The sequence below is a fragment of the Pieris rapae genome, chromosome 6 (assembly GCF_905147795.1).
Source record: "Pieris rapae chromosome 6, ilPieRapa1.1, whole genome shotgun sequence".
Classification (NCBI taxonomy): domain Eukaryota; kingdom Metazoa; phylum Arthropoda; class Insecta; order Lepidoptera; family Pieridae; genus Pieris; species Pieris rapae.
In genome coordinates, this window is record NC_059514.1 from 3,590,621 (window position 1) to 3,614,661 (window position 24,041).

The 24,041-nt window shown below is 34.3% G+C and overlaps 3 protein-coding genes across 5 annotated transcripts; 1 reads left to right on the forward strand and 2 right to left on the reverse strand.

Annotated features, from left to right (window-relative positions):
- Nucleotides 1-103: 103 nt before the first annotated feature.
- On the reverse strand, nucleotides 104-7,104 carry LOC110995704 (proline-rich receptor-like protein kinase PERK9). Its single transcript, XM_022262991.2, has 3 exons — nucleotides 6,971-7,104; nucleotides 1,333-1,500; nucleotides 104-1,105 (listed from the first exon to the last, which is right to left on the reverse strand). Exons 2-3 carry the CDS (start codon nucleotides 1,490-1,492, stop codon nucleotides 807-809), a joined length of 459 nt encoding a protein of 152 aa, XP_022118683.1. The 5' UTR covers nucleotides 1,493-1,500; nucleotides 6,971-7,104; the 3' UTR covers nucleotides 104-806.
- Nucleotides 7,105-9,212: 2,108 nt separating this feature from the next.
- Nucleotides 9,213-15,704, forward strand: LOC110995705 (gamma-taxilin). Its single transcript, XM_022262992.2, has 7 exons — nucleotides 9,213-9,382; nucleotides 9,776-10,105; nucleotides 12,313-12,510; nucleotides 13,058-13,342; nucleotides 13,915-14,088; nucleotides 14,238-14,357; nucleotides 14,545-15,704. Exons 1-7 carry the CDS (start codon nucleotides 9,317-9,319, stop codon nucleotides 15,133-15,135), a joined length of 1,764 nt encoding a protein of 587 aa, XP_022118684.2. The 5' UTR covers nucleotides 9,213-9,316; the 3' UTR covers nucleotides 15,136-15,704.
- A 350-nt stretch (nucleotides 15,705-16,054) lies between these two features.
- Nucleotides 16,055-22,841, reverse strand: LOC110995716 (uncharacterized abhydrolase domain-containing protein DDB_G0269086). Of its 3 annotated transcripts, XM_045628664.1 has the most exons (7): nucleotides 22,750-22,841; nucleotides 22,633-22,679; nucleotides 21,217-21,695; nucleotides 19,647-19,850; nucleotides 18,468-18,558; nucleotides 17,079-17,315; nucleotides 16,055-16,242 (listed from the first exon to the last, which is right to left on the reverse strand). In XM_045628664.1, the coding sequence occupies exons 2-6, from the start codon at nucleotides 22,661-22,663 to the stop codon at nucleotides 17,080-17,082; spliced, it is 1,041 nt and encodes a 346-aa protein (XP_045484620.1). In that variant the 5' UTR covers nucleotides 22,664-22,679; nucleotides 22,750-22,841; the 3' UTR covers nucleotides 16,055-16,242; nucleotide 17,079. The 3 variants fall into 3 exon arrangements, with proteins under 3 accessions (XP_045484620.1, XP_045484622.1, XP_045484621.1); XM_045628666.1 differs by lacking the exon at nucleotides 17,079-17,315; XM_045628665.1 differs by lacking the exons at nucleotides 16,055-16,242; nucleotides 17,079-17,315 and having other exon boundaries at nucleotides 17,846-18,558.
- Nucleotides 22,842-24,041: the final 1,200 nt, after the last annotated feature.

Here is a 24,041-nt window from a genome sequence, read left to right on the forward strand (position 1 = left end):
TGACAGATTTTTCTTTTTTTAAAACAAGGAGTTCACAAATAATTTGCGAAAAAATGTGTTTACTATCGTAAAGTAAAAAGGCTTTTTCAAATTAAACACTATCTTAAATTTATAGCATTTTATTAATATAAAAATACAATTATCATTAAAAATCATTAATATACATAATCGCATTGCCGTTTTGCGTTAAAACATAATTGTTAACGAAAATTTTAAGTACAGTACTGAAAGACCAGTCGGCTTTTAAGTAATATTAAAAAAAATAATACCAGCTAGACGAATATGAATACCTATAAAATACCTTAGTCCTAACAATTTCGTGACTACAGTATACAAGTCTTGAGTTGGCAATTGCCTTTGACACAAGCGAAAGAGTAAAATATTAGATTAAATTCATCGTACGTAAGAATCGGAGTAAATATACGCGAAGATTTACAAAGCTGACAAAGGGCGGGACCAAAATCCAGCAGATGCAAATGTTAGCCTATCTCCCACTTCTAAAAACCCATCGCCCATTTGAGAGGCTTACCATACACTACTAGCCTTCGACATACATAAGCTGCCAAATTTGAGGGTAGACGAAACAACATATTGAAATACCCTCAATAACTGAACAATGTAAATGACACTTGTTTAAAGGGACAAACAATTTGCAGGATTTAGGTGCCACGCACTAGCGTAAAGATTCAGCCAGTATCCCTAATCAACAAGTCAACTTAAAATTTGGCAGCTTCACAATCAAACAACAGACGAGATAGACAACATAAAACTAAGGCACAGTGCGCGGTCCCAAGCGTTCTCAGCGTTTACCAAAGCCCTGAAGAGAAGCCGCCGGGGGGTACGCGGACTCTTTTAGGGGGTTCAGCTTTAGTCTGTTCAGTAGGGGTCACCGCTGGGGTAGCAGGGTTCGATGCCTTGGCCGGGCTAGCAACAACGGGTTCAGCAACCACAGCAGGTTCAGCAACCACGACAGGTTCGAATTGTGCAGGTTGTGGCGCTGCAGGTTGAGGCACTTCAGGCTGTGGTGCGGGTTCCGAAGTTTCGGAAGCTCCATTTTGGGTTGGAGTTTGAGCACCAATTATTGATTTGGTATCGTCACCGTGACCTGAAAGATGTGATAGAAACTTATGAAATAATTAAAAATAAGTTTATTTATAATAAAAAAAACATCCATAAAAGAAAAACATCTGGGATTCAAAGACATGTTAAAGTGTGAACTAATACTCCAACTGTCATCAGTTAAGTACATAAACAGACAGACAGTTGGAGAATTAGTTCACACTTTAACTGATCTATAAATCTTAGCCTTAGAAAAATAATAGATTGTTGTACCAAACATAGCACCAGAGGCAGCAGGAACCAGACGTCTTCCACGTGGAGGTTCAGGCTCCCCGCTAAAGATGTCTGTGTGCCCACCGCCTGGAGGGCGTAGTACCCGACTAGACAGCCTTGAACCGTCGCCAATACCAACGTTGAACGATGTGGAAGTCATTTTAAATACTGCAATTATAAAACAATCGTAACTAATTTTAAATTCAGTAAATATTTACAAATAATTTAAACCACTAAGGCATGAGGCACTATTGCGTAATAAGTTGGTAGTAAACTCTTTCAGAGAATTTACCTACTGCCATTGTAGGTATCTATGAGCGGCGCCTTAATGGCTTCTATATCATTAAAACTTTATCAGGTGTTATATTACTAGGTAGGATATAACACTAATATCAATTTACTTTTTGCGAATGCATTCAGGAGTTCAATAGAAGACAAGCACTATATTAGAAAGGAAATCAATTCGTCTGTAGTAATTAGTAATAAATAATAATATATAACAAACGTAGGTACAGTAAATATTGTACAATTTTACAGTAAACATTGACCTCTGCAATGCAAAACCGGTTCTATTTGCTTTTTTTCTTCAAAAACAAAATGCACGTTTCTCAGAACTATTTGCGGTTATTTTAACAATAATGAGCGTGTCAGGCAATGACAATACTGTAGGACATTGCTATTTCCCAATAAAATATAATCGGGAAAACAATCTACCGTCTCTTTCTTAAATATTAATTTAACTTTCTTAAATATCATTTTAAGACGTTTCCCACATTTAATATGGATCCACAGCAATGTGAGGAAGAACGGTGAAACAATATAATACCGACAGTCATATAGAAAGTCCATTATCGGCAGAATTGCGCACTTCCTTTGGTATGATAACAATGGCGCATAATACTTTATATCTTTGCATTTTGGACTAACTGTAAGACATTAAATTATTTTTTAAGGCATGGTAAGGTGAACTCAATTATTTCGTATGTATAACCTTTATTCTCTTCGGTATTTTAGCCAAATGTGTTGTTTAAATCTATGTTATATACTTTGGCTAAACATTGAATATTATTAGTACAGTTACCCCTGGATATGAAGGAGTACCTATGTGTCTATATGCAATATAGTATTTATATATGAGCGTCATCAACATTTAGTTGTACGTTGAAGGCCACGCCATTCGGCATATCTCAGACCTAAAAATCTGCAACATGTAAATCATGTGTAGCAGTATGCAATATATAACTATTCATGTAGTAACCAGTCAGAATAATGAATATGCCTAGTACGCGAAAGAAGGTCAACGAGTAGCTTCCTTATTATCGTGATACCGTTATTTAGTATGAAAATCTAAGCTAGGTGCCATTTATTGCGAATGAATTATTTCCGCGACATTGCGAAGATGATAAAAATCCCGTTACTCATAGCATAATAAGAAAAGTGACTGTGCTCTTATTGTGAGTCAATGATTCTTGAATGGCTTACATTTACAAACATACGATCTTTGGTAGCGGTTAATTGTAGATAAAGTTATGAATCATAACTCAACAATTACTATTTCTTGGTAACATATGTAGACGCTGTATCCAAAATCATAACAATTTGTAGCAATTATAACTATAACTCGTATTTCTTACATATACGTATAATTCGATTTTGTTCTATCATATATAAAAAAAAAATTATTAATGTTAGCCGGTCACCGATAGAAAGTATAACGATTGTATCTTCTTATACGAGGGTTAAAATAATTACAATAATTTGAATTTATTGTTGTAGATTATGACCTAGATACACATGATACGAACAATAATTCGGCCATAACTGTAATTAGACAAAATCAATACATACACAGATACATAATTTGATTTGATTCATGTTGTAATTATAAGCTAAATAAACGCGATGTGGGCGAAATTACCAGTAATCCAGGTTATCCTAGCAAGTTGCTTAATATTGACTCAATTTCATTGGCGTAATATTATCCGAGTGAAACAAATTAGAGCGAAACGATCGACAGACGTTACTTTTATGCGGTTTCAATCCATATTGAGTTACATTGATTCAGTTCCTATATACTATAATTAAATGGATTTCCGTTTACATAATGTATGAAAACTGTAATAAGTCAAATTTCCTTTACACTTTCGAAAAATATCAATCCATATCGGGCTTACAGTTAGGTTAAAAGAGAAAGGCTTGATTAAAATCTTAATAGTGCGTAGGAGTCGTCTGCAAAATTCTGGCACTAAAATGGGTATGCATTAGGTAACCAGATTTCTTTTTGTGGCTACATTTTTAAAATACTACCTACAATATATTATATGTATTGTGAAAGTAGAACCAACAAGATTGTTTTTTTTTATAGAACAGGGGGCAAACGAGCAGGAACAGGTGTCAAACGGGCAGGGGCAGGAGGCTCGCCTAATGTTAAGTGATACCGCAGCCCATGGACACTCGATGCCGAAGAGGGCTGGCGAGTGCGTTGCCGGCCTTTTAAGAATTTGTACGCTCTTTTCTGAAGGACCCCATAAATAGGTAATTTTTCTTAATTGCTAAAACGTTTCACATTTAGTACATAGAATTAGCTTAAATTCTATAAGTCTTGATCTACCTAAGTGTGCCAAAAAGGAATCCTTAAATGGGCATATAACAATTACATATCGGTATTAACCCACCAGGATATTTCCTTATACAGAAAACGGATATAAAAAAGGGCGGTGATGGTCAAACTAGTCTAGACGAAGCCTAAACAGTCACATCGGCACAAGGACGAACGCATATCATATAACCGTATGGGGAAACAAGTTTGTAACAAATTACGCTGAAAGTGGAATGTGAATTTGTTTGTAACACCTTAATTTAAATATAATATATATAATAAAATAAAGGTACAAAGAGATACGTTTGACTAAGCAATAAGTAGAAAAGTTGAATTAAATTAAAAGCAATTGGAGATTTGCTCACGCTTCTCTCAAAGTTGCAGAGGCTGGAGTAGATTAAGTACCGGCGCGGTGCGTGTAACTAGTTACGTTAAATGCGTTATGAGTAGTTACGTGATTATGAAACAGTAACCCGTAAGTCATAATTTCTCCATTAACATGTTAATTAGATAATTATCATAAATTTTGTCTTTTTGATGTCGATGCCTATCCGTAGTCAAACATTTTCATCAATGATTTTTTATGAGTCACAGTTGTGCATAAGACTTAAGTAGATGCAGCACACATCACATACAGGAAATCTTAAAGATATCTTGTTTTAATTAGACTGGTCAGGTGGTCTCAGTATGCGCCATTGAGTCAGTGTGATAACTAGAAACTTATAATGAGCCTTGAAGGTGCAATGCACTTCCTATAATATCTATGCTTGTTTTTCTTTTATTTACTTAATTAGTCTTGCATTGCAAATTCCAACGAAACTTAAGTATTTACCTTAAAATCCCCTTGAATATATTGAAATTTCTAATCTAATTTCAAACTAAAGTTAACGAAAACTTACATGTCAAATCGATGTTTAAAAAAAATTACATTTACTACAACTTTATTAATAGACTCACTTACTAGCTCAAACACGTCACCTGACCTCTATCACAATAACAGATTAGCCAGTTTTGGCTTTATATTATGATAATATGATTAGTCACTCATAACTGTGAGATATATTCACAAAATATATGTTTTGTCCCTTTTATACTTTTATACGTTTATTACGTATAAGACTACGTCGTAACGATACTATTAAATGGGTGTCCATTTAATTCAGTATATATATGAGAACACACTTTACTACTACTTAAAAAAACATAATGATTCAAAACAATGGCAGCAAAATATCGATTTTTTAATTGTCAGTTGGGGTGGGTTTTTATCAAGCAATAATTACAAATAGTTATAACTGGAAAAACCTAACTATTACAACTGACTAACCATCCTCCCTATAGGCCAATAGTCATTAAAAATTTACGACACCGTAGTGACCATACACCGAATAATAAATATCTAATGTCTGGCTCTGTAAACCACATTTAAGGAAATACTTTGGAATATACAGTCAAACTATGTGCTTATCTAGCCATATGGTGTTGTAATGGATTTTGCAAAGTCTATTGTTTGTTAATTTGCAGAACGCTTATTTGACATGTATATTGAGACTACACCCCCATATTCAAACCATGTTTGGAAAACTTGATTGCAACCAATGATTACATGTAATGGTATATTAAATGGAATATTTTTAGAAGAACAATTTCAATATCATCTTTTAACTTCCTCTCTTAGGTACTAAACTAAAAAAATAATAAAATCTAGTTATTCTGTTGAATTTGAATGAATCCGTGCCACATATCAGCCTAGCATTTATTTTTACAAAATTAGAGACAAGTACAAAATTATTTAAAAATTTTCAATGTTGAGAATAGAGGTAAGCTACCTAGAAATAAAATTGACTAGTCTTGTGCCATACAAAAAAAAGTATTCATACAATACACAGCCAATATAAGACACAGGTAGTAAGTAGATTATTCATTCTACCCTTTTAGAAAATATTAAGTGATTAAAGACTGAAATAGATAAAAAGCAATCAAAGCAATATTTATAGTTTAGGTAAGGGTATGTGAAAGTAGTTCTAAAATAGATTAAGGATGATTTATTTTTAAGCCACTAAACCAAGTACATACTAACATACTTGTCTGATGATTCTAAAGAATTTGGATTTTCCAAAATCTTCTTAGTGATATCACCTTCACAGGCGACAGGAAGACATAATTAAATTTTATTTGATTATCTAACAATATAAAATAAAATTTTGAGACACCCTGCCAAAATTGTGTAACACAGAGAAAATATACCCTCCAGTAAATTTAATCTGGTTGGATTTAAAATTACATACATGCATTTATAAATGTGTCAATTTAAAAACAAAATATTATCAATAATATTTAAATAAACAAGACCACTTCAACGACATGATATTTTGCTTTATTACATTCAATGTACATATTAATCATACCCTTTGCTTATGATAAATACAACATGAAACCAACCATAATTAATTGATAATAAAGATTACATTATCTGATTTGCTTAAACTTTTGGAACTACAATGCAAAATTATTGCTGTTTGACTTACTATATAATCAAGTCATATACCAACATCCAATCATTTATATAACAATGAGAGAAAAATCATTGCATTATATGTATATACAATATATTATAGATATATTGTATATACAATATATTGTCCTATCCAACTAAAAAATAACTTAGAATATATGAATAATTAATATTAGGAACTCGCTAAACGACAACAAAGAACCTGAACAAAGAATATAAATCGGACATAAGCCTAGGTTTTATTAAATCCACAATAAGGTGGAAAGTACATATTTCCATTGTGTGATTAATTAAGAACCAAAGCAATATTAAAATTTTTGCAAATGTGTAAAACCTTCTCGACTAACGCTATTCGAACTAAGCACATTGACCTCAACTCTTGAAAAATAACGGCCTTAGTAGATGGTATCCGGCCGGCAAATTTTTCGCATTTCACAAATTTTTATGTACAATAAATAACGTAATATTTCTTGAACTATGGAGCACGTTGAATAAATAAACTTATTTTATTAAAAATCACTCACCTGCAACGTCTTTCCTACTTTTGGATTAAAATTGGAATTGAATTGAAGACTGAATTAAAACATGAGAAACTACAAGCAGTAAGTATTTGACATATGACAGTAGAATCGATGGTGTTGCTATTAGTACATTTTATAAGTAGCAGCTTTTTCTCATTTACTAACAAAGGTAATTTTAGTTTAATTTTTATGGCACAGGTTGAGTTTCACCAATCATCATCATATAAATTTGAGTAAATATCGATACTTATGAAATACACAATTTATTCAGATAGAAAGAATGTCATATATTCTGACATATTATTATACCCATTATTAGAGTTACTTTATCATCAATATACAGGCTTATAATTATGTGCCGTAAACGTCAAGATACCAACAATTTAGGTAAAGTAATAATCGTACTGGCAATATTACAATTATAAACTACCTTAAACCAGATTCATGCAGATCAGAGATCACAGACCACAGTTATTGAAAAGTAACAGTTCTACTTGTAAATAAAATTTGAAAAGCATAACGAAAAGAAATTTATAAACCTTTTTAAAAATAATTGTGATAAAGGTACAACCATAATACCATGATGCTAACATTCTTTTATATATATTCTGTACTCTAATTTTTGTATGCTTGCTTGATTTTTGTATAAAATAATATGAAGACGCGTGATGTAGTCTGTCATTTCATTGCATCGACTAATCGAGTTTGTAATCAGGTAACGATTCTAGTCTAAATTTGATTTCTATAAAAGCCTGGCAGAACATGGCAAAAATTTCCCTACCCGACTAAAAAGGCTCGCAGGAGGCCCCGACATATTCTAACGCAGATAGAGTATAGAACTAGTTATGCTTCTGAAATAACAATAATAACTAAAGAGAGAAGACATTAACGTGAAATACTTAAGTGCAAGCGAAACAGAATATCAGTTTTTCTGTCTCTATTTGCGTATCGGGTTTTATTTGTTTACCACCGAGCCCTTGGTCGGCTTGGTGGTTCCAAACATATTTTTCAGTGCAAACCGACTAAATTGCGAATCATATTACCAACGTCAGGTAGTTGCCACACTTCGTGTCCTTTGTAAATAGTTGGATTATAATATTCGCTATCTCACACGCTGTACGCTGATGCCTGGTCTATACCATACCCGTCTACGCATTCTAACGGATTCGGATGATCCAATCACAGTAGCTAACAACAAATTAAAAGCCGCCCGCGCGGTCAAAAATTTTAGCAGTAGCAATAAACAGACTAGGGTTAAAAACTGCCTTCACCGGGGAAGGCGGTTTGCTTTGCTTTGCTCTGCTTCGTACTTCGCTCACTCCAGTGAGCTTCCGTCCTGCCCTTCAGGAGACTGACCCCCCCCGCGAGGGCCCAAGCCGAGGTTCGAGTCTCACAGGAGACACCCTTGCGCGAGTCGCGGGAACCCCACCCTTTCAGACTGAGCTAAGCTCGCCAAACAGCCCGTGCTGAGCTGTAAAGGCCCTTAAGGCCAACAGCGAGATTCAATAAAAAAAAACAAAAATTTCTTACACGTACTAACGGATCCGGATGATCCAATCACAATAGCATACGACAAATTAAAAGCCGCCCGCGCGGCCAAAAATAACAGTAGCAATAAACATCAGACTAGGATAAAAACCGCCTTCACCTTTACTTCGTACTTCGCTCACTGCAGTGAGCTGCCGTCCTGCCCTTCAGACGCAATCGTCTATATGGGGGGTCAATACCCCCCCGCGACGGCCCAAGCCGAGGTTCGAGTGTCACAGGAGATGTCCTTGCGCGAGTCGCGGGAACCCCACCCATTCAGGCTGAGCTAAGCTTCCATACCATTCTCAAAAAAAAATCGAATTACCAAGCATGTTATCCTAGATTTTAATTCAATATTTCAAATTTTGGCAATTTTATTAATGTAGGACAAAAATGAGTTTCATATAAATAGAATTTTTTATTTTTTTTTGGAAGGAATCTTGCTGTTGGCCTCAAGGGCCTTTACAGCTCAGCACGGGCTGTTTGGCGAGCTTAGCTCAGCCGGACTTAGCAATCCGACGTAAGGACTGGTCTTTTTATACTCGAGCCACGTAATGGCTTGCAAGGACTTGAAATTCGATTAGATTTTTCCACGATTTTAAAAAATCGATGAAAAATATCGCTTGAGAAAAATTCATTTACTATATGGACTCGAATATAGGTAATCTTTTCTTAGCTTTACTCGATTCCGTGCACAATCGTGAATCGATATTCGATAGTTTTCACTTGTTACTATTTTTAGGACGTTCCTACGGTAACTTTTCATTGTTTGACTGTTTAACGATTCAAGACTGAATAAAATTATAAGCATTACTAGTTAAAATGGAAGTTACAGACGAACTAAGTAAAGAAAATAGTGAACCTGCTGTAAAAGTAAATGATTTGGAAGTAAGTACATTCAAAACTTATATTTGTGATTTATAAATAGAATTCAAAACCTATCAAATGTCGGCCTTTTATTTCATGGATATTTTGCGAGCATACTACTTAATTAAAATGCTAAACATGTCTCTTAAAGTTTACTTTTCATTTATGAAATTAATAATTGAGATTAATCACAGTAATGTCTTCTATAATACAGAATTTTCTATAAAGTTAACCTCAACTTTATTGGCTTTTCGCCAAGATAGTGTTTACGATATTTTTGTTCGTGAGCACGTTTCTTCTGTTAAGAAAAATCTTTTTATTATATAAAGTATGTCATCACGATTGTGTAATACCAATATACTCGGTAAAGTTTGCTAATGATATAGTTCTGATATTGTTTTTCTGGATTTTTAGCAAAAAGTTATACCACCTCAGGATCCTCCAAAAAAATCTAAAAAAGGCGACCGCCCTAACCAGGATGATAAAAATATGGAGCAACTTATGAAATCTTTGAATTCCATCCCTACAATTGAAGAAAAATTGACCTTTGTTTGCAAAAAATATATTCAAGGAGCAGATGAAAATAGAAAGATGCAGTTCTATATTAAACAGTCAGATAAGCGGTATGCCTTGCTGGTTAAGGAGAAGGATCAGCTGCAACATGAATATAACAAGACAATTTTAGTTAAATCAAAACTAGAAAACCTTTGCAGAGAGTTACAAAAACATAATAAAGCTATTAAAGTGAGTATTACTAATACTTACTATCTAGAAATTACTAATTAGAACTGTAAAATACATATAGATATTCACATAACATATTAATTTGTTGTGTAAATATCAATTGTGATAAATTATGAAATAGCAAAGATAAACAAAGCACCAAGTTAAATTTTTTACCTTGTTGTGTATGTGTATGTGGGGTTTCCGCAATTAGACTCTTAATAGGTCCGGGTTAGCTGCCGGTTAGCTGCCAGCATAACCATTTTGGATTGCCTAAAGTCCTCACTTCGTGACCAACGTTGTTGCTGGAGTTCTTCTGATCTCTGGCGAATCCATGCTCGCACCTGCGAGAAGGGCAAGGGTAGGAGAGGATACGGGCCAGGAGCCAATATGTCCGAGCGTCTTCTGGCAAGTTCATCGGCAGCATCATTGCCAAGAGATCCACTATGTCCTTTAATCCACTGTAGGGTAACCCTGTTTGTCAGGGCTATTTCCTCCAGTCCATTATGACATTCTAGTACCAGCAAATTGTTTGTCATTTTGCTTGCTAGTGCCAACAGCACAGACGCACTGTTGGATACAAACTTAATGCAAAAGTCGCTGCACGACTCTGGCTGCTTCTGTCAGGGCGACACATTCGCATTGAAAAATCGAGCTGTGCGTGCCTTGAGATGTGTGTGTTAATGTTGAGATCCAAGGAGAATATGCCAGCGCCGGAGCCACGCCCTGTTTTTGAGCCATCAGTATATATTCGAAGCTCATTCAGGATCGATCGATCACATTTCTCTTCTTTCATTTGGACCTGGTATTTCTTGTTTATTATATGTTGGTTAACGATCCTATCGCATGGCGCGGCTATTAGAGGTTGGTACTCTATTGCACTGTTGAGAATCGCTGTGTGTGCGCTATAGTGATTTTTGCCCCATAGATCCAATATCATAAGCCTAATGGCTGCTAATGCTGCCTCCTGCTGTATGTGTAGATCCCGGGGTATAATTTTTAGGACTCCATTGCTGCAGTTGGTGTTGTTTTCATGCAACCGCTGGTAGCCGGTAGAGCGAGCCTTTGGAAGCGCCCAAGTTTCGTTATTGTCGTTTGTAGTTCTGTTCTCGGCCACCATACCAGGGCACCATAAGCTAGCATTGGCCTTATTACGGCTGTGTATAGCCATAGGGTGATTTTGGGTGATAGGCCCCATTTGACGCCTAGCATCTTTTTGCATTGATAAAAGGCGATCGTTGCTTTGTTTAGTTTATGTTCAAGGTGTTTGTTCCATAGCAGTCTATTGTCCAGAATCACAGGGCTGGGCTCTTAGGTACACCTTTCCTTCCACCTGTTGCCGTAGTGGCTCCAGGTGCTGGTTCAGGGTCCACTGGTGGCCCTAGAGCGGTGCTTGACCGCTTCTGCCATTCTGCCGCCCTGCGGGCTTTGTTGAGTCGACGCCTCTTTGAGGCGCTTAATACCATGGTCATAGCCGGTTCCTGAACAGCGGTTCTCAGGGCCGCTTTTGGACGCTGCCCGAATGGGTGCATCCATATGCCACTGGTGACATGCACCGTGGCTCGATCTGAGACGCCAGACTGGGTTTGTTTCTTATGTTTTGGCTTGTTTTTGAAAATTGCCTCTTTGTCCATGTGGTTAAATGAAAATAATTTCGCCGTTGGAGCTCTCCACCCGCCACGGAGCCCTCAGTCGGGGACGTCGCTTGCTGAACAAGCAGACGTCAGAGCTACTCCTTCGGTATAGAGCCAGCGTGTAGGCAGGTAGACGCGTCCGCACGCCGCAAATGAGTACGAGGCTGTTTGCATCACGAGACAATAATGCCCACTAACCTCGAGTCCCGTGCCGCGCTGAAGACCCACCCCCCACCCCGACTCTCGCTAGGTAGCCCGCTTATGGGATACCACAGCCGGTTGACCAAGGGTAGCTAGTCCCTGGCCTCCCGTGTGAGGGGAAATCCAGACCAAAGAGGTGTGTTGTGTGCAGCGCACAACTATTGTCCGGTGCACTGTGGTAGAGTAGGTCTGTACCTATGCTACCATGCAAAGCGAAGCGAAGCAAAGCAAGCATGTCGTGCAGGGAACCGTAAAAGCGTAGGCCCAGACCCCCCCAATCCTTGTTGTATTGCCATGTAAGCTAGACAAAGAAGACTACTTTTAGTTGGTAAGCATTTATGTTACCATTTTGTAAGTTTTTCCCTAAGAGACATTATATTATTAAATTTTTAGGAGGAGTCACTTCTTAAGATTCGTGAAGAAGAAGAACGCCGCAAAGAGACTCAGGCAAAGTTTCAAAACACATTAACAGAGATAACAGAGTTATTGCAACAGAATTATGAGAAAAATGCCAAACTTAGAGAGGACAATATTACTATGACTGAGAAATTTAAAAATGTCCTGCAGCAATATCAATTAAGAGAACAACAGGTATAATTAGAACTGATAATGTTTAAAATATATCAGTGGCAAACACTAAATATAGGCAAAAATATACTGCGTAACCTTCTACCTATGCCTACAGAGTAATCATATATTATTGCCATTACAACAACAGAACTTTAAAAATTTATACTAAAAAAATTTTAAATTGAATTTGAATTTTGCACCATTCAAACCTAATTAAATGCATATTATTAATGTAAACTGTATCTAGTCCTCTAGAGGCACAGGCAAACAGGGTAACCCATTTCGTGCAATTTTTTTGCCAAAAATCTTGTGAGCTTTAGCAGAAGGAATTTCTATACATATATAAATATATGGAACACAAGGTTTCAAATCACACACATTGGCTCACAATGAAATAAAATTATTATGGCTGATTTAAACATACTTAACTTTAAATGTGACATGTTGATTTAAAAAAAAGTAGTTACGTAAAACATTATCTTCATTACATCAATTATATTCAAAAGTTCCAATATAGTGAAGCTGTATTTTATGTAACTATAGTTATTTTTTTTATATTCTTTTTTAGATAAGTAAAATGGCAAAACAGATGGCATTAGAATCTCAATTATCTGATGCAAAGCTTCAAAAGTCTGCACTAGAACACCAAGCAGAGAAGGAGCGCTTACTTGCTGAAGCAGAACATATGAAAGTAACATTAGCCCAGTATAAAGCCAAGATAATGGAGCTCCAGGGAACTGAAACTGCGTTAAAGGGTCAATTAGGAGTGTACACAGATAAATATGACGAGTTCCAAAATGCACTTGTTAAAAGTAATCAAGTGTTTGGTGGTTTTAAGGAGCAGATGGAAAAGGTAAAATAGTGTTGAATAGTGTTAATGTTACTTAGAAATATTCTGTAATACTTCCTAGAATTTAATCAATTATTTCTTATAGTACCTCATTTTATACTTATTTTAGGCATATCAGATATTTTCAGCATTCTTAACATTAAACAGAATGTTTCTGCCCATAAAAGAAAGTATAAATATGTTGAGTATAATATATACATGCAAGTCGAATTTTATACTTCAAGAACTTAGATATGATTTAACTGCTGAAATTTACACTTACACTGGCGTGATTTCTTAGTGTATTTTCGATTTGTAGAGTCAAATTTGAATAACACTACAATTTTTGGTTTTGTAGTATATATTTTTCACATATTAACATTATTACCCAAACATTCATTTTGGATTAGGTATTATTTCGTGGAATTCCAAGTAAGATGTCGTTATATTGTACTGTCTTACGGATTCGTTTTGAAATTAGAGTTATATAGTATAAATATGTATTTTCAATAGTTATGGAGTTATAGAGATTCCACTGTACATTTTTACATTTTCAGTCTTATATATATTTTGAAAAATATTTTTTGTCCTTCCAGATGTCCAAAAAGATTCAAAAATTGGAGAAGGAGTCTCTATCATGGAAGAAACGCTGGGAGACATCACAGACAGCTCTCTTGGATATGTGTGGTGAACGACAAGCCAGCGAAGAAAAAGCAGTAGCAGCCAACAGACATTTGCTTCATATGCAAGGATTATGTAGAACTCTGCAGGTACGTTCTGATTTTGTCACAGAAATTTTCAGTTTTTTTGACCATGAGCTTTTTCTATTATTCCTTCTATGCAACTTGCACAACCATAGAAGTAAATGTGAGTACTGCCGAGGATTTCATTAATGAAAAATCACATAATATTTGTTCAGGCGGAACGCACAGTGTTGTTGACTACGCTAAAGGAGAATAACATTGAACGGCCACCCCTGCCTACACCCGCGCCAGCACCGCCTGTACCGCCGCCAGCGCAAACTGCAAGTGATGCAAAGGTACCATACATTAGTTATGTTATCTTTTTAATTGTAATGATTTTGATGTTTTTTCAGGACTAATGTAATGTAGAATTTTAGTAATAGATTTTATAAATGTAAATTACTGTTATAAGGCTTAAATGTTTATCAAGATTATACTCATAATTTATGTATTTTAATTATCTATCATTATTTTTTTCCATAGGTTGATGCCATGGCAGCTAACTGTGCCCATTTAAGACAAAGTCTCGCGCACCTGCAAACCCAACTTAACACATTAACAAACAAAGAAGAAAAGGAAGAATCACCCAAACCGGAAACCAAAAAGAAATCAAAGTCGAAAAAGAAAGCTCAAAAGGCAGCTGAAATTACAGAAGCAGCAACAAATGAACAGAAAACAGAAGAAAACAATGAAAATGTAAAGAATAAAGAAACAATAGCATTAGGCAATGGAACACCAGAAAATGTAGAATCAGTAGACGAAACAAAAGCTGAAGAAAATGATGAAATCCAAAATATTGAAACAAGAGAAAGCCCTGATGAAAAAATTGATAGTAAAACAATGGAAAATCTTATACAAGCTATTAATAGTGCAAATATTAATTTGTGTGACTTAGAAGTTGTCAGTGATGAAATCAAAGGAGAAACACAAAATCCGGAATTAAGTAATGATATTCATGAAAGTACCAATGGCGATGATAATGAAATTTGTGAAAAATCGTGTGAATTACCTCAAGAGCCGAAAACTAGTAGTAATATCGATCTGAAAACCGAAAATTTAATCCAAAACCAATAAGCGTCCTTTGTACTATTTGATTACAAGATTTTTGTATAAATGTTCCAATATCGTGTCATCGACCTAGTCAAAAAGGTTGAGGTTTCGCGGGATTTTTTTATTATATAGAATTATAGTTTTTTATAAACCGTCTTTCAATACACAAAGATCTAAAAAAACAGAGTTTGGTTATACAGTTACATTTGAGTTACCATATTATTTGAATTGTTTACTGACTGAAACAGTATTACATAAATTTACTTTTATCTTAGGTGAGACAAAGCTTCTCACCACCGAAGTATTATATTTTTATATACAAAATACCTTTGCTAATAATGAAATTAAAAAGACGCAATAGTTCATAGTCCAAACTCCAAACGCGACAGTCTTTTATATTTTTAATTTTCTATACATCAAATTGGTTGGTTGCTCTTTGTTCTATGTATTAAAAAAGTTGTATTTTGCTTGGTTTCAATATTTTTGTGTAACTTTCATGTTAAATTTGTAAATATAATCATTTGTTAAAGTCGTAAAACTCCTGGCTATGTGAGTCAAGTTTGTGTTGATAAATATAGTGTTTTGCATGTGGATATTTGTTTTTTATTTTGAGCTTTACGTTCTCAATGACAAAACGCGCGATGTTTGCTGGGACTATTGGTTAACATTGAAATCCTAGGTAAAGTAAGGCATTATTTATGAACAAATATCATGACACCGTCTATCGATAGACAATAGATATTAATTTGCGTGCAGAAGTTGTGAAGATCACGAAGTACTTCGAATATATTTCCAACAATTTCAGTGATACTGTCATTTTGACGGATCTAGAAATTTGCACCATTTAACATCGTATTTAACCGTTCAATATACCTACCTAAATTAATTGATAAAGGAGATTCAAAAACAATAACAACATTTATTGTACTTATAACATTATTTGTATTCAACAATACCACACTTAAAAAATTCAGGCCACGAATTACTAAAACCTTAAAAACATCATTAAATTATGGCTTTTGCTATAATAAATTTGCCTATATAAAAACTCAATTATACATAAAATTAATTCAGGAATTTATTCTTCACAGTCTTCTTCCTCTTCTTGTTCGGGCTGCGCCTCTCCAGGTTCTGCAAGTATTCAAATGAGGTGCTCTTTTTGAGTGTGCGTAAAGATTAAGCATTGTTTTGTTGAAATTCGATTTACTAATATTATTGATGTATTAATTTTTAAGACATAAATAAGCTTCCAAGACGTGAAAATAGCGACGGCGAACCTTTATTTTTGATCCAGTAGGAATCTATTAATCAGGCATAATTAACTAAATTATTCTACTGAACCAAATTTTGGTTAAGTAGAAATGTATGTTTAAGAAATACGCACAGCTACGTCTACAGAGTCCGACAGTTTCAGATCTTTTTTGAACAAATAATGTATGTTTTGGTTCAGTGCTGTCCATAATTATTGATCATCTATAATACCTTCTGAAGAGCGCAAAGGCGTCGGAAAAGGCTGGGTAGTGCGAGTCTATGGGCGACAGACATAACTGGGTAAGTTTTTTATACTCGCTTCCGTTTCCTGTTAAATCAAGCAATTGAAGGCAAAAAGGGATTGGACATTATTTACTCAGGATCACCTCAAACGCATATAAACGCGCACAAAGTGTTAAGACGGATAATAATTGTTAGTGAATCCTTAACGGCGAAAACGAATTTCTTAGCGTGAAATTCGATTTGATTTATGCATGTACATTATAGTAAACATTTAATTTATATTAACACTATTAGTATTTTTAGTATTTCAGCCATGACATTTCGTCAAATACCTTCTAAAATTGAATTTAAAGTGTTAGACAAAGTGTATTCTAATCTCATGAACTACTCTAATGAATTTAATATTTTACGTACTTACAGTAATTACTAACAAATCGAAATTTATATTACACGAAATATATTATATATCTTACCTCATTGCCATTGAAAAAAGCTGGGCGTTCCAACTAAATGTTGATTATTGAAATTGGAAAATTTAAATTGATTGTTTTTAATATGCAGTTGAGGTTTTTGTCGTAAATGATAAAACTGAAGGTCTGACTTAGGTTTTAATTGCCTTGAGTCAGGCGAAATGGTCAATTCTAAAGACTGTTGTTGGTATTGAGGCTTAGACGGCAGTTTTTCTTCGTGTGACGTCCATGGGGTTGCCTCTGCAAGAAAGAAACCTAGCTTTACGAGTTTGTGCTGTGCTTTTCATGCGATAATATACTGTGAATATTTCCCTCTTTGATTATTATTTGTTATGGAGTAAATTTTGAGTGGGAATATGGGATGTATTAGTCGAAGTAGTTAACGGGTTTTAAAAGTTATTTCGATAATATTCTTATTTTAAACTTGTGCATTTTTTATAATTGTCGTTATATATTAGTTGGTATTCATTCTCCATGTTATCTTGTAAAGTGAGATGTCAGAAGTCAAAAGTCATCAGTCAAATAGTCAAAAAATTAACAATTTTTTAAACAAAACATTTATTGTATCACTATTGTTCTGGACATCGCACTTATTTGTCTAGTTAGTGTTGTTCTCAAGATGGTTTTACTTCTCGCTTTTGTAGTTGGTACAAAAACGAAAGTTAGTAGTTAATAAATACTTAGGGTGACCATATACAAGCGTTATCTTCTGGTTAAGGTTTAAATTACCTATCATACTGACTAATAAGAAAAATCTGATTTGGTATCTGTATCTACATTGAATAACTTGGTATGGAATATCCTGATGAGAGACTCAGAAGTAAGTAAAGAAAGTTTTGTCACATCTATGTTTAAAGTTACAAAACATTACCTGTTTGTGGTTTTAAGTGCATTATCACATGTATTTGGTCATCCTAATTGCTATTTTATAAAAGTATAAAAATATCACATTGAGGGTTACTTATAACTCAACATTCTAACTAGCTTTTTACATCTAAATTGTTGATATCAAAATATGCGCTTTAAATAAATTAAAATTAACGATTATAATTAATAGTACGTATTTTAATATCAAACAATGTTATTGTTAATTCATATCTAAATTTCGTCAGGCAAAAGGACTGGGCTTCACGTGAAGATAATTATTGTAGCAGATAATTTCTATATTTTTTCATTCTAGTTATGTATTATAATGATTTTTGAATAAACTCTGAAAGACGTTGACAGCAACACAGTATCCAATGCGCCTTTTATGAATAACTTTTTATCTTACGTGTTTGCCCAGCCTTATCCTTGACTTTTACTAAATAAACCTATCCCGCTACTGGTGCTGGTATTCCGTCTGGTAGTACTCCTGGTTTTCCGGAGCCCTATACTCTTCGCTGCTCGTACCTTCATGTGAGGAGTCTTTCTGACCGAGCCCTGCCGCCGCCGCCTTCGCTGCAGCTTCCGCTGCGTTCGCTTGAGCTTGCTGTGCTGCAGCCTGGAATTTGATGTTAGCATAGCTATTTATTTATTTATTAGCTATATGTTTAACTGAACTCAACTCACCATGCAAGTGAATAGCACATTCACTCGCATGGTGAGACTGTGCTTTCTTAGTATTTCTAGAATTGTCTTAATTTAGCCCAATTAGACTATACGCATATTGGTTAATTTTACTTTAAAAATTGAAGTGCACAATCGGAAATAAAGAATAGAAAGAATGGAATGTTAAGTTAATAATTTATTTTTGTTAGAAAAAGATCGATATTCTTATATCTTCCATAATATATTGGTACATTGGATTCTTCAATATAGTGACCTGTTAAGAAAAAAATTGTTAATTGAAGAAACATATGTACCAAGAAACAAATTTACCATATGAAGCATTTTTAAACCGTTAAATTAAACACGTAGTTTACGTACATCTACGCTGCACTAAATCCTACCTTATTTATTTAATATTAGAGGGAGCTTTTAGAATCAACGTGCAATTCTTTCAAGGGCAAGCTGATTAAATTTTAAAAGGCAAGTTGCCTTTATAGCCTGGGCGAGTAAGTTCATAAGTTTGACACCGAATCTAAACAACTTAACTTACCTATTATTATGACATTATGTATTATATGACATAATATTATGACATTTTCCTGACTATTAATATGTGGCGGATCTATCTAATTGTACCACTATCTTATCAAATAAACTATTTCATTTCAACTGGTCTTTATTGATACCTACTTAGTACTTAGGGCCTGTTTCACAATGTCCGGATAAGTTCCAAATAAGCTATTTGTTACTTATTTGTAGGATAAACAGTATTTTTGCGTTTCACGACTGTCAGATAGCGCTATACGTCATGAAATTTCAAGTATCTTATTCGGAACTTTTATCTTTCGAATAATTTATGTGTTGCATAGCTATTTGGCACTTTATCCATACATTGTGAAACAGGCCCTTAGTATTGTAAACAATTCGTTTTGTTAGTTTTTACTAACTAAGTTATTAGGTAGTGTAGTTAGTTATTACTAACTTCTAAACAAAATCTTAACATTCTCCTGGCACTGTATACAAATAATGAATAAAATATACCTGCGCTTTCCTCGCAGCGGCCTGAGTAGCCTCGAAGTCAATCCTGACACCCTTGAGTTGTTCCTGCAGTGTCTGCAGTCTTTGTCTCGCAGCCCCCACCATGGCAGTTTGAGCGCCGAGTTCTCCAGCTGCTTGTGACGCAGCTTCGTTCGCGTTCTCCGATGTCGCTTGGGCAGCGTTCAGAGCCGCTTGGATCACGTTTACCTAACAAAGAATATTGATAGCCTTAAGTATCACTGGCTCATTTTAAATATCCGGTTTTAAACACCCATATATAAGTTAAGAAAAATGAAAAAAAAAATTATACGAATGTTTATTCATCTATTGTCCAAAAGGTAAGAGCGTTGCCTTATTATGTAACTTAAGAACATAAGTGCAAACATATTTCATATATCTCGGCAGATAAGTAAGATTTGTCATTTATTAATTAAGTCTTATTTGTAGTAACTAATATAATGACAAATAATCAATGAATTTTGATTTTTACTACGATAAGTACATGCGAAAACTTTTCCCCAAAATCTGGTGATTTATACTGTATATTATGCAATAAGTTCGTATACGTTTTACGATAACATATAAAATTATATAACTAAGTAAGATAGCTTATCAAGTTATATACTGAAATAGAAAAGAAAATTATATATATATATATATCTTTAGTTCTTAACCCCAAATAACTCAATTACTTTCGTACATTACAATAAAATTTGATTAAACAAATAGAAATACATGAAAAAATCTTGTGTCATGGTCAGTAACTGGGGCGTGTCGGTGTCTCGCTAAATTACATCAAAAAATAAAAATATGCTTTAGTATTGACAATGAATAAGAATTAGGGCCAATGAAATTGCATTGCACTTTCTAGTAACCTTTAATATTTAATAAGTAATAGAATCATATTAGTTTATAGTAAAGAATTAATTTTTAAAATTGTAAATTACTTCAAATTTTCTTAAATAAGTTCTAGCATACTGGATTTTTTAATTTACAATTTAAGTAAGTATTGTAAGATAAACTAAACTTAGAAATGTATTATAGTGAATAGTTTGTCATGATTGATGGATAAAATATTTATAACATTAATTGAAGTTCAAATTGGAGATTAGTATTAAACAATAGTAGTTTTTCTGATAAGTAATAAGTTTCAATTTTATTAGAACTTTTCTATTGCAATGACATCGTGAATATTTCATTGCGAGTTTGGTACGTTTTTCAATTACTTGTAAATTATGTAATCATATTTCTAAGGAATTGCGTTCATTATCGGTAAAAAGTTAGTTTTTGCTCTAAAGCGACTGTAAAATTAGTCCATTGTCAATTACATCGAAATTTCCTAATTTAGTTTCACAAATAAAAGCTTAATAACGGCAAGTTACTAATAATTTACTGTAAAAGAACTGTATGCATTTAATAAGATTTTTTTAACCATAGTTTATACAATACAGATAATAATATTAAAATGTATTTTGAAATTAAATTTTAGAACTAATAACAGTGACATATTGTTTTGACTCAATTGCCTGAAGCCAAGTGAAATACTAAAAAGACAGGATCAAGGGTCAATTACCTGATGCATAGCTTGTTGAGCCGCCTGCGCTGCAGACTGTGCAGCTCTCTTTGCCTGCTGCAGCTGCATTTCTTCTCCTTGCAACCCAACCTTTGCGTCTCTCACTTGCTGTTCCAGCCCTGCGAGGATCACTTGTTTTCCCGCAAGCGCTGCTTGGGCCGTTGCACTGGATTGTGAAGCTGATTGAGCTAGTGTGTTCTTAGCAACATACGCAGCCTGGTATGCAGCGGCTTGCTGATTCCCCAGCGCAGTTTTCGCTTGATTAGCGGAGCCAATAGCGATTGTTCTCAAGCCAGAGCCTCGGCTGAAGCCCTTTTTGCTTGAATCACCGGCGGCTGCTTTAACTTCTTGTATGTAGGCATCGTAGTGGTTTGACTCAGCCGGTTGCTGGGCTTGTGCCGAATTTTCATATTCATAATCGTATTCTGCTCTCTTAGCGTCTCGGTTGGCAGGGGCTGCCGATGTTAGGGTGATGGCACCTTGAAATGGAAAGAGATGACGATGTTAAGTTATTATAACTACTACTGTAAAGTCTCACTGTACGTATTAACGCCACCGCGGCAAAAATTTAATGTTCATAGTGGACATTATATACCTAAATTATTGATGATTAAATATAAAATGAATCACTTTTTATAAAATTAAAACACTTTAGATGCCGAAAAGGTTTAGGTTAGGTGAGGTTTAGGATGTCCACACTTGCTAACCATTAAATTTTTGCCTCGGTGATGCTAACACATAGTACCAGTATCACTACTACTGAATGTATATGTAAAGATAACAAACAATTATACAATTGTCTACGCGTGAGTGCTTAAAATTACGACATTTACAAATAACCAATAATGTATGTAATTAATCTAATCGGAAGTACAGAGCACGCGAAGATTATCTACGTTTGCTATTCCTTATTTACTTCGTAACCAAATTACATAAATAATAATATTATGTGCACGCATTTTTGTGTTTTTTAAATTAGTTTTTGTATAATTGCTCTGCAGTCATGTAAAGAAATACACAACACAACAATGTGAAAATCTTTTTTCATTGAATGTTCTTTAATTGCTAAAGTAAATAGTCTGTATAAAAACATTTCGAAAAATCATTAAGGATCTCGCAAAATCGCATATAAAACGGATTCTTTAATATCATTTAGCGGAATATCGAATGTTCTACATTATTATTTTAAGTGTCCAAATTAATTTTATATGTAGGTACCTATTTAGAAAAATACCAATTCATTTTCTTTAATATTTTTGTTTTATAATTTTATGTGACTGTGACAATCATTATGATTTTCTAGTGTCACCAGTTTGATATCGTATATAATTTGTTTATGTACATGTACATGATGTTATACATATATCAATTAATGGATTAATTATTATTAATAAATAAAATACTTTTTTTACTTACATATTACAAACAATACTCTTTTAAATGCCATAGTGCTACCAGACGGACTGAAATCACAAAAACACTTATTAAAATTTAATTAAAAAAAACAAAAAAAAATCACTTTGCCACAAGTACCTTCCAAAACTTTCACGTATACTTGGAATGGTTTATCTATTTTCGGGGTTGTCCCCTTTACGTTGGTGATACAGTAATGTACAGACTGAAAGTCGATATTTCTATTTATAGCATTCGTTCGATTGGGTAAACTGAAGAATGAAGTATCTCTATAGAGTGGGGAATCACGAAGCGCTTGTGAAAATGTCACGTTTAAACAAAGAAAATATTTGGGCTATTCAGTGATCTCGTGATGGATAGTTTTGTCAAATCTAGCAGCCTACTTAAGGACGTTAAAAAATGAAACATTTAAATGAATTCTTTACCAGCCGAATACCCGTTTTATGAAAAAGTTAATGGGCCACACTTGTGTAATCTATTTTTTTGTTTGTTTTGGCACTATAACCTCTTTAGGTCTTGCCCTCAGATTTCTGAATCTGTTTCATGATCAATTTTTAAATCTAATAGGCAAGCAGGTGATCAGCCTCCAGTGCCTGACACACGTCGTCGACTTTTTTCCTTCACAGTTCGAGCAAATGTTAAATGCGCATATAGAAAGAAAATACATTGGTGCACAGCCCGGGATCCCGAACCTACTACCTCAGGTATGAGAGTCGCACGCTGGAGCCACTAGGCCAACACTGCTCTTTTCTATTATAGTATTGGAAATTACCAGTTCATTTCGCTTAGTTGTAACAGCTCTAGTCATATCAGTTTTAGATTTATAAGTTTCATGTTAACTAATTTTTTATGATGCAAATATTATATCACCTAGCTTCTACAACTTGGGTAGACAAACAATGCATATAATAGTTTTCTCTAAATATAAAAATATCGCTAATGTTCACCTCTTATAAATCGGGCTTGGTTGGTACTGCTTACTTCATATGCAAAAAAAGTTTCAATTCTCCACCAATCAAAACCTCTACATCAATCCAAAGGCATTTATGAAGTAGTATTTAGAATCCTACAAGATATATTTTTTACTTCACGTAACAATTATCGTTTCGCCGAGACTCGAAGACAGGATCTATTACCAGCTATGGAGGCTTTAATTATTATAGGCGAGGTTATAAAACATTATAATACAGTTTTGTATAGATCATCGATAGTTGCTACGGTCAAATGCGTCTGAAAGTATCTGAAAAGATGTTTCGACAATAGCTTTTTACAAATTTCACTAAACAGACTGGAAAATGTTATTTAACAAAGTCGTGGATTATGCGAACAATGAAAAAATCAAGGTTTAAGCCTGTACCTAATCGAATCATCAATTTAAACTGCCTTCTTTTTTTGCCAAAGATAACTGTTAT

Excerpts from the sequence above, each read along its gene's own strand:
- LOC110995716 (XM_045628664.1), bottom strand. The coding sequence starts at position 22,663 with ATGGCATTTAAAAGAGTATTGTTTGTAATAT. Across the intron at positions 21,696-22,632 it reads AAGAGTATTGTTTGTAATAT|GTGCCATCACCCTAACATCG; the intron begins GTAAGTAAAAAA and ends TTCCATTTCAAG. Across the intron at positions 17,316-18,467 it reads GAAAGACTCCTCACATGAAG|AGGCAACCCCATGGACGTCA; the intron begins GTACGAGCAGCG and ends TCTTTCTTGCAG.
- LOC110995704 (XM_022262991.2), bottom strand. The coding sequence starts at position 1,492 with ATGACTTCCACATCGTTCAACGTTGGTATTGGCGACGGTTCAAGGCTG. Across the intron at positions 1,106-1,332 it reads TGCCTCTGGTGCTATGTTTG|GTCACGGTGACGATACCAAA; the intron begins GTACAACAATCT and ends CACATCTTTCAG.
- LOC110995705 (XM_022262992.2), top strand. The coding sequence starts at position 9,317 with ATGGAAGTTACAGACGAACTAAGTAAAGAAAATAGTGAACCTGCTGTA. Across the intron at positions 9,383-9,775 it reads TAAAAGTAAATGATTTGGAA|CAAAAAGTTATACCACCTCA; the intron begins GTAAGTACATTC and ends CTGGATTTTTAG. Across the intron at positions 12,511-13,057 it reads ATCAATTAAGAGAACAACAG|ATAAGTAAAATGGCAAAACA; the intron begins GTATAATTAGAA and ends ATTCTTTTTTAG.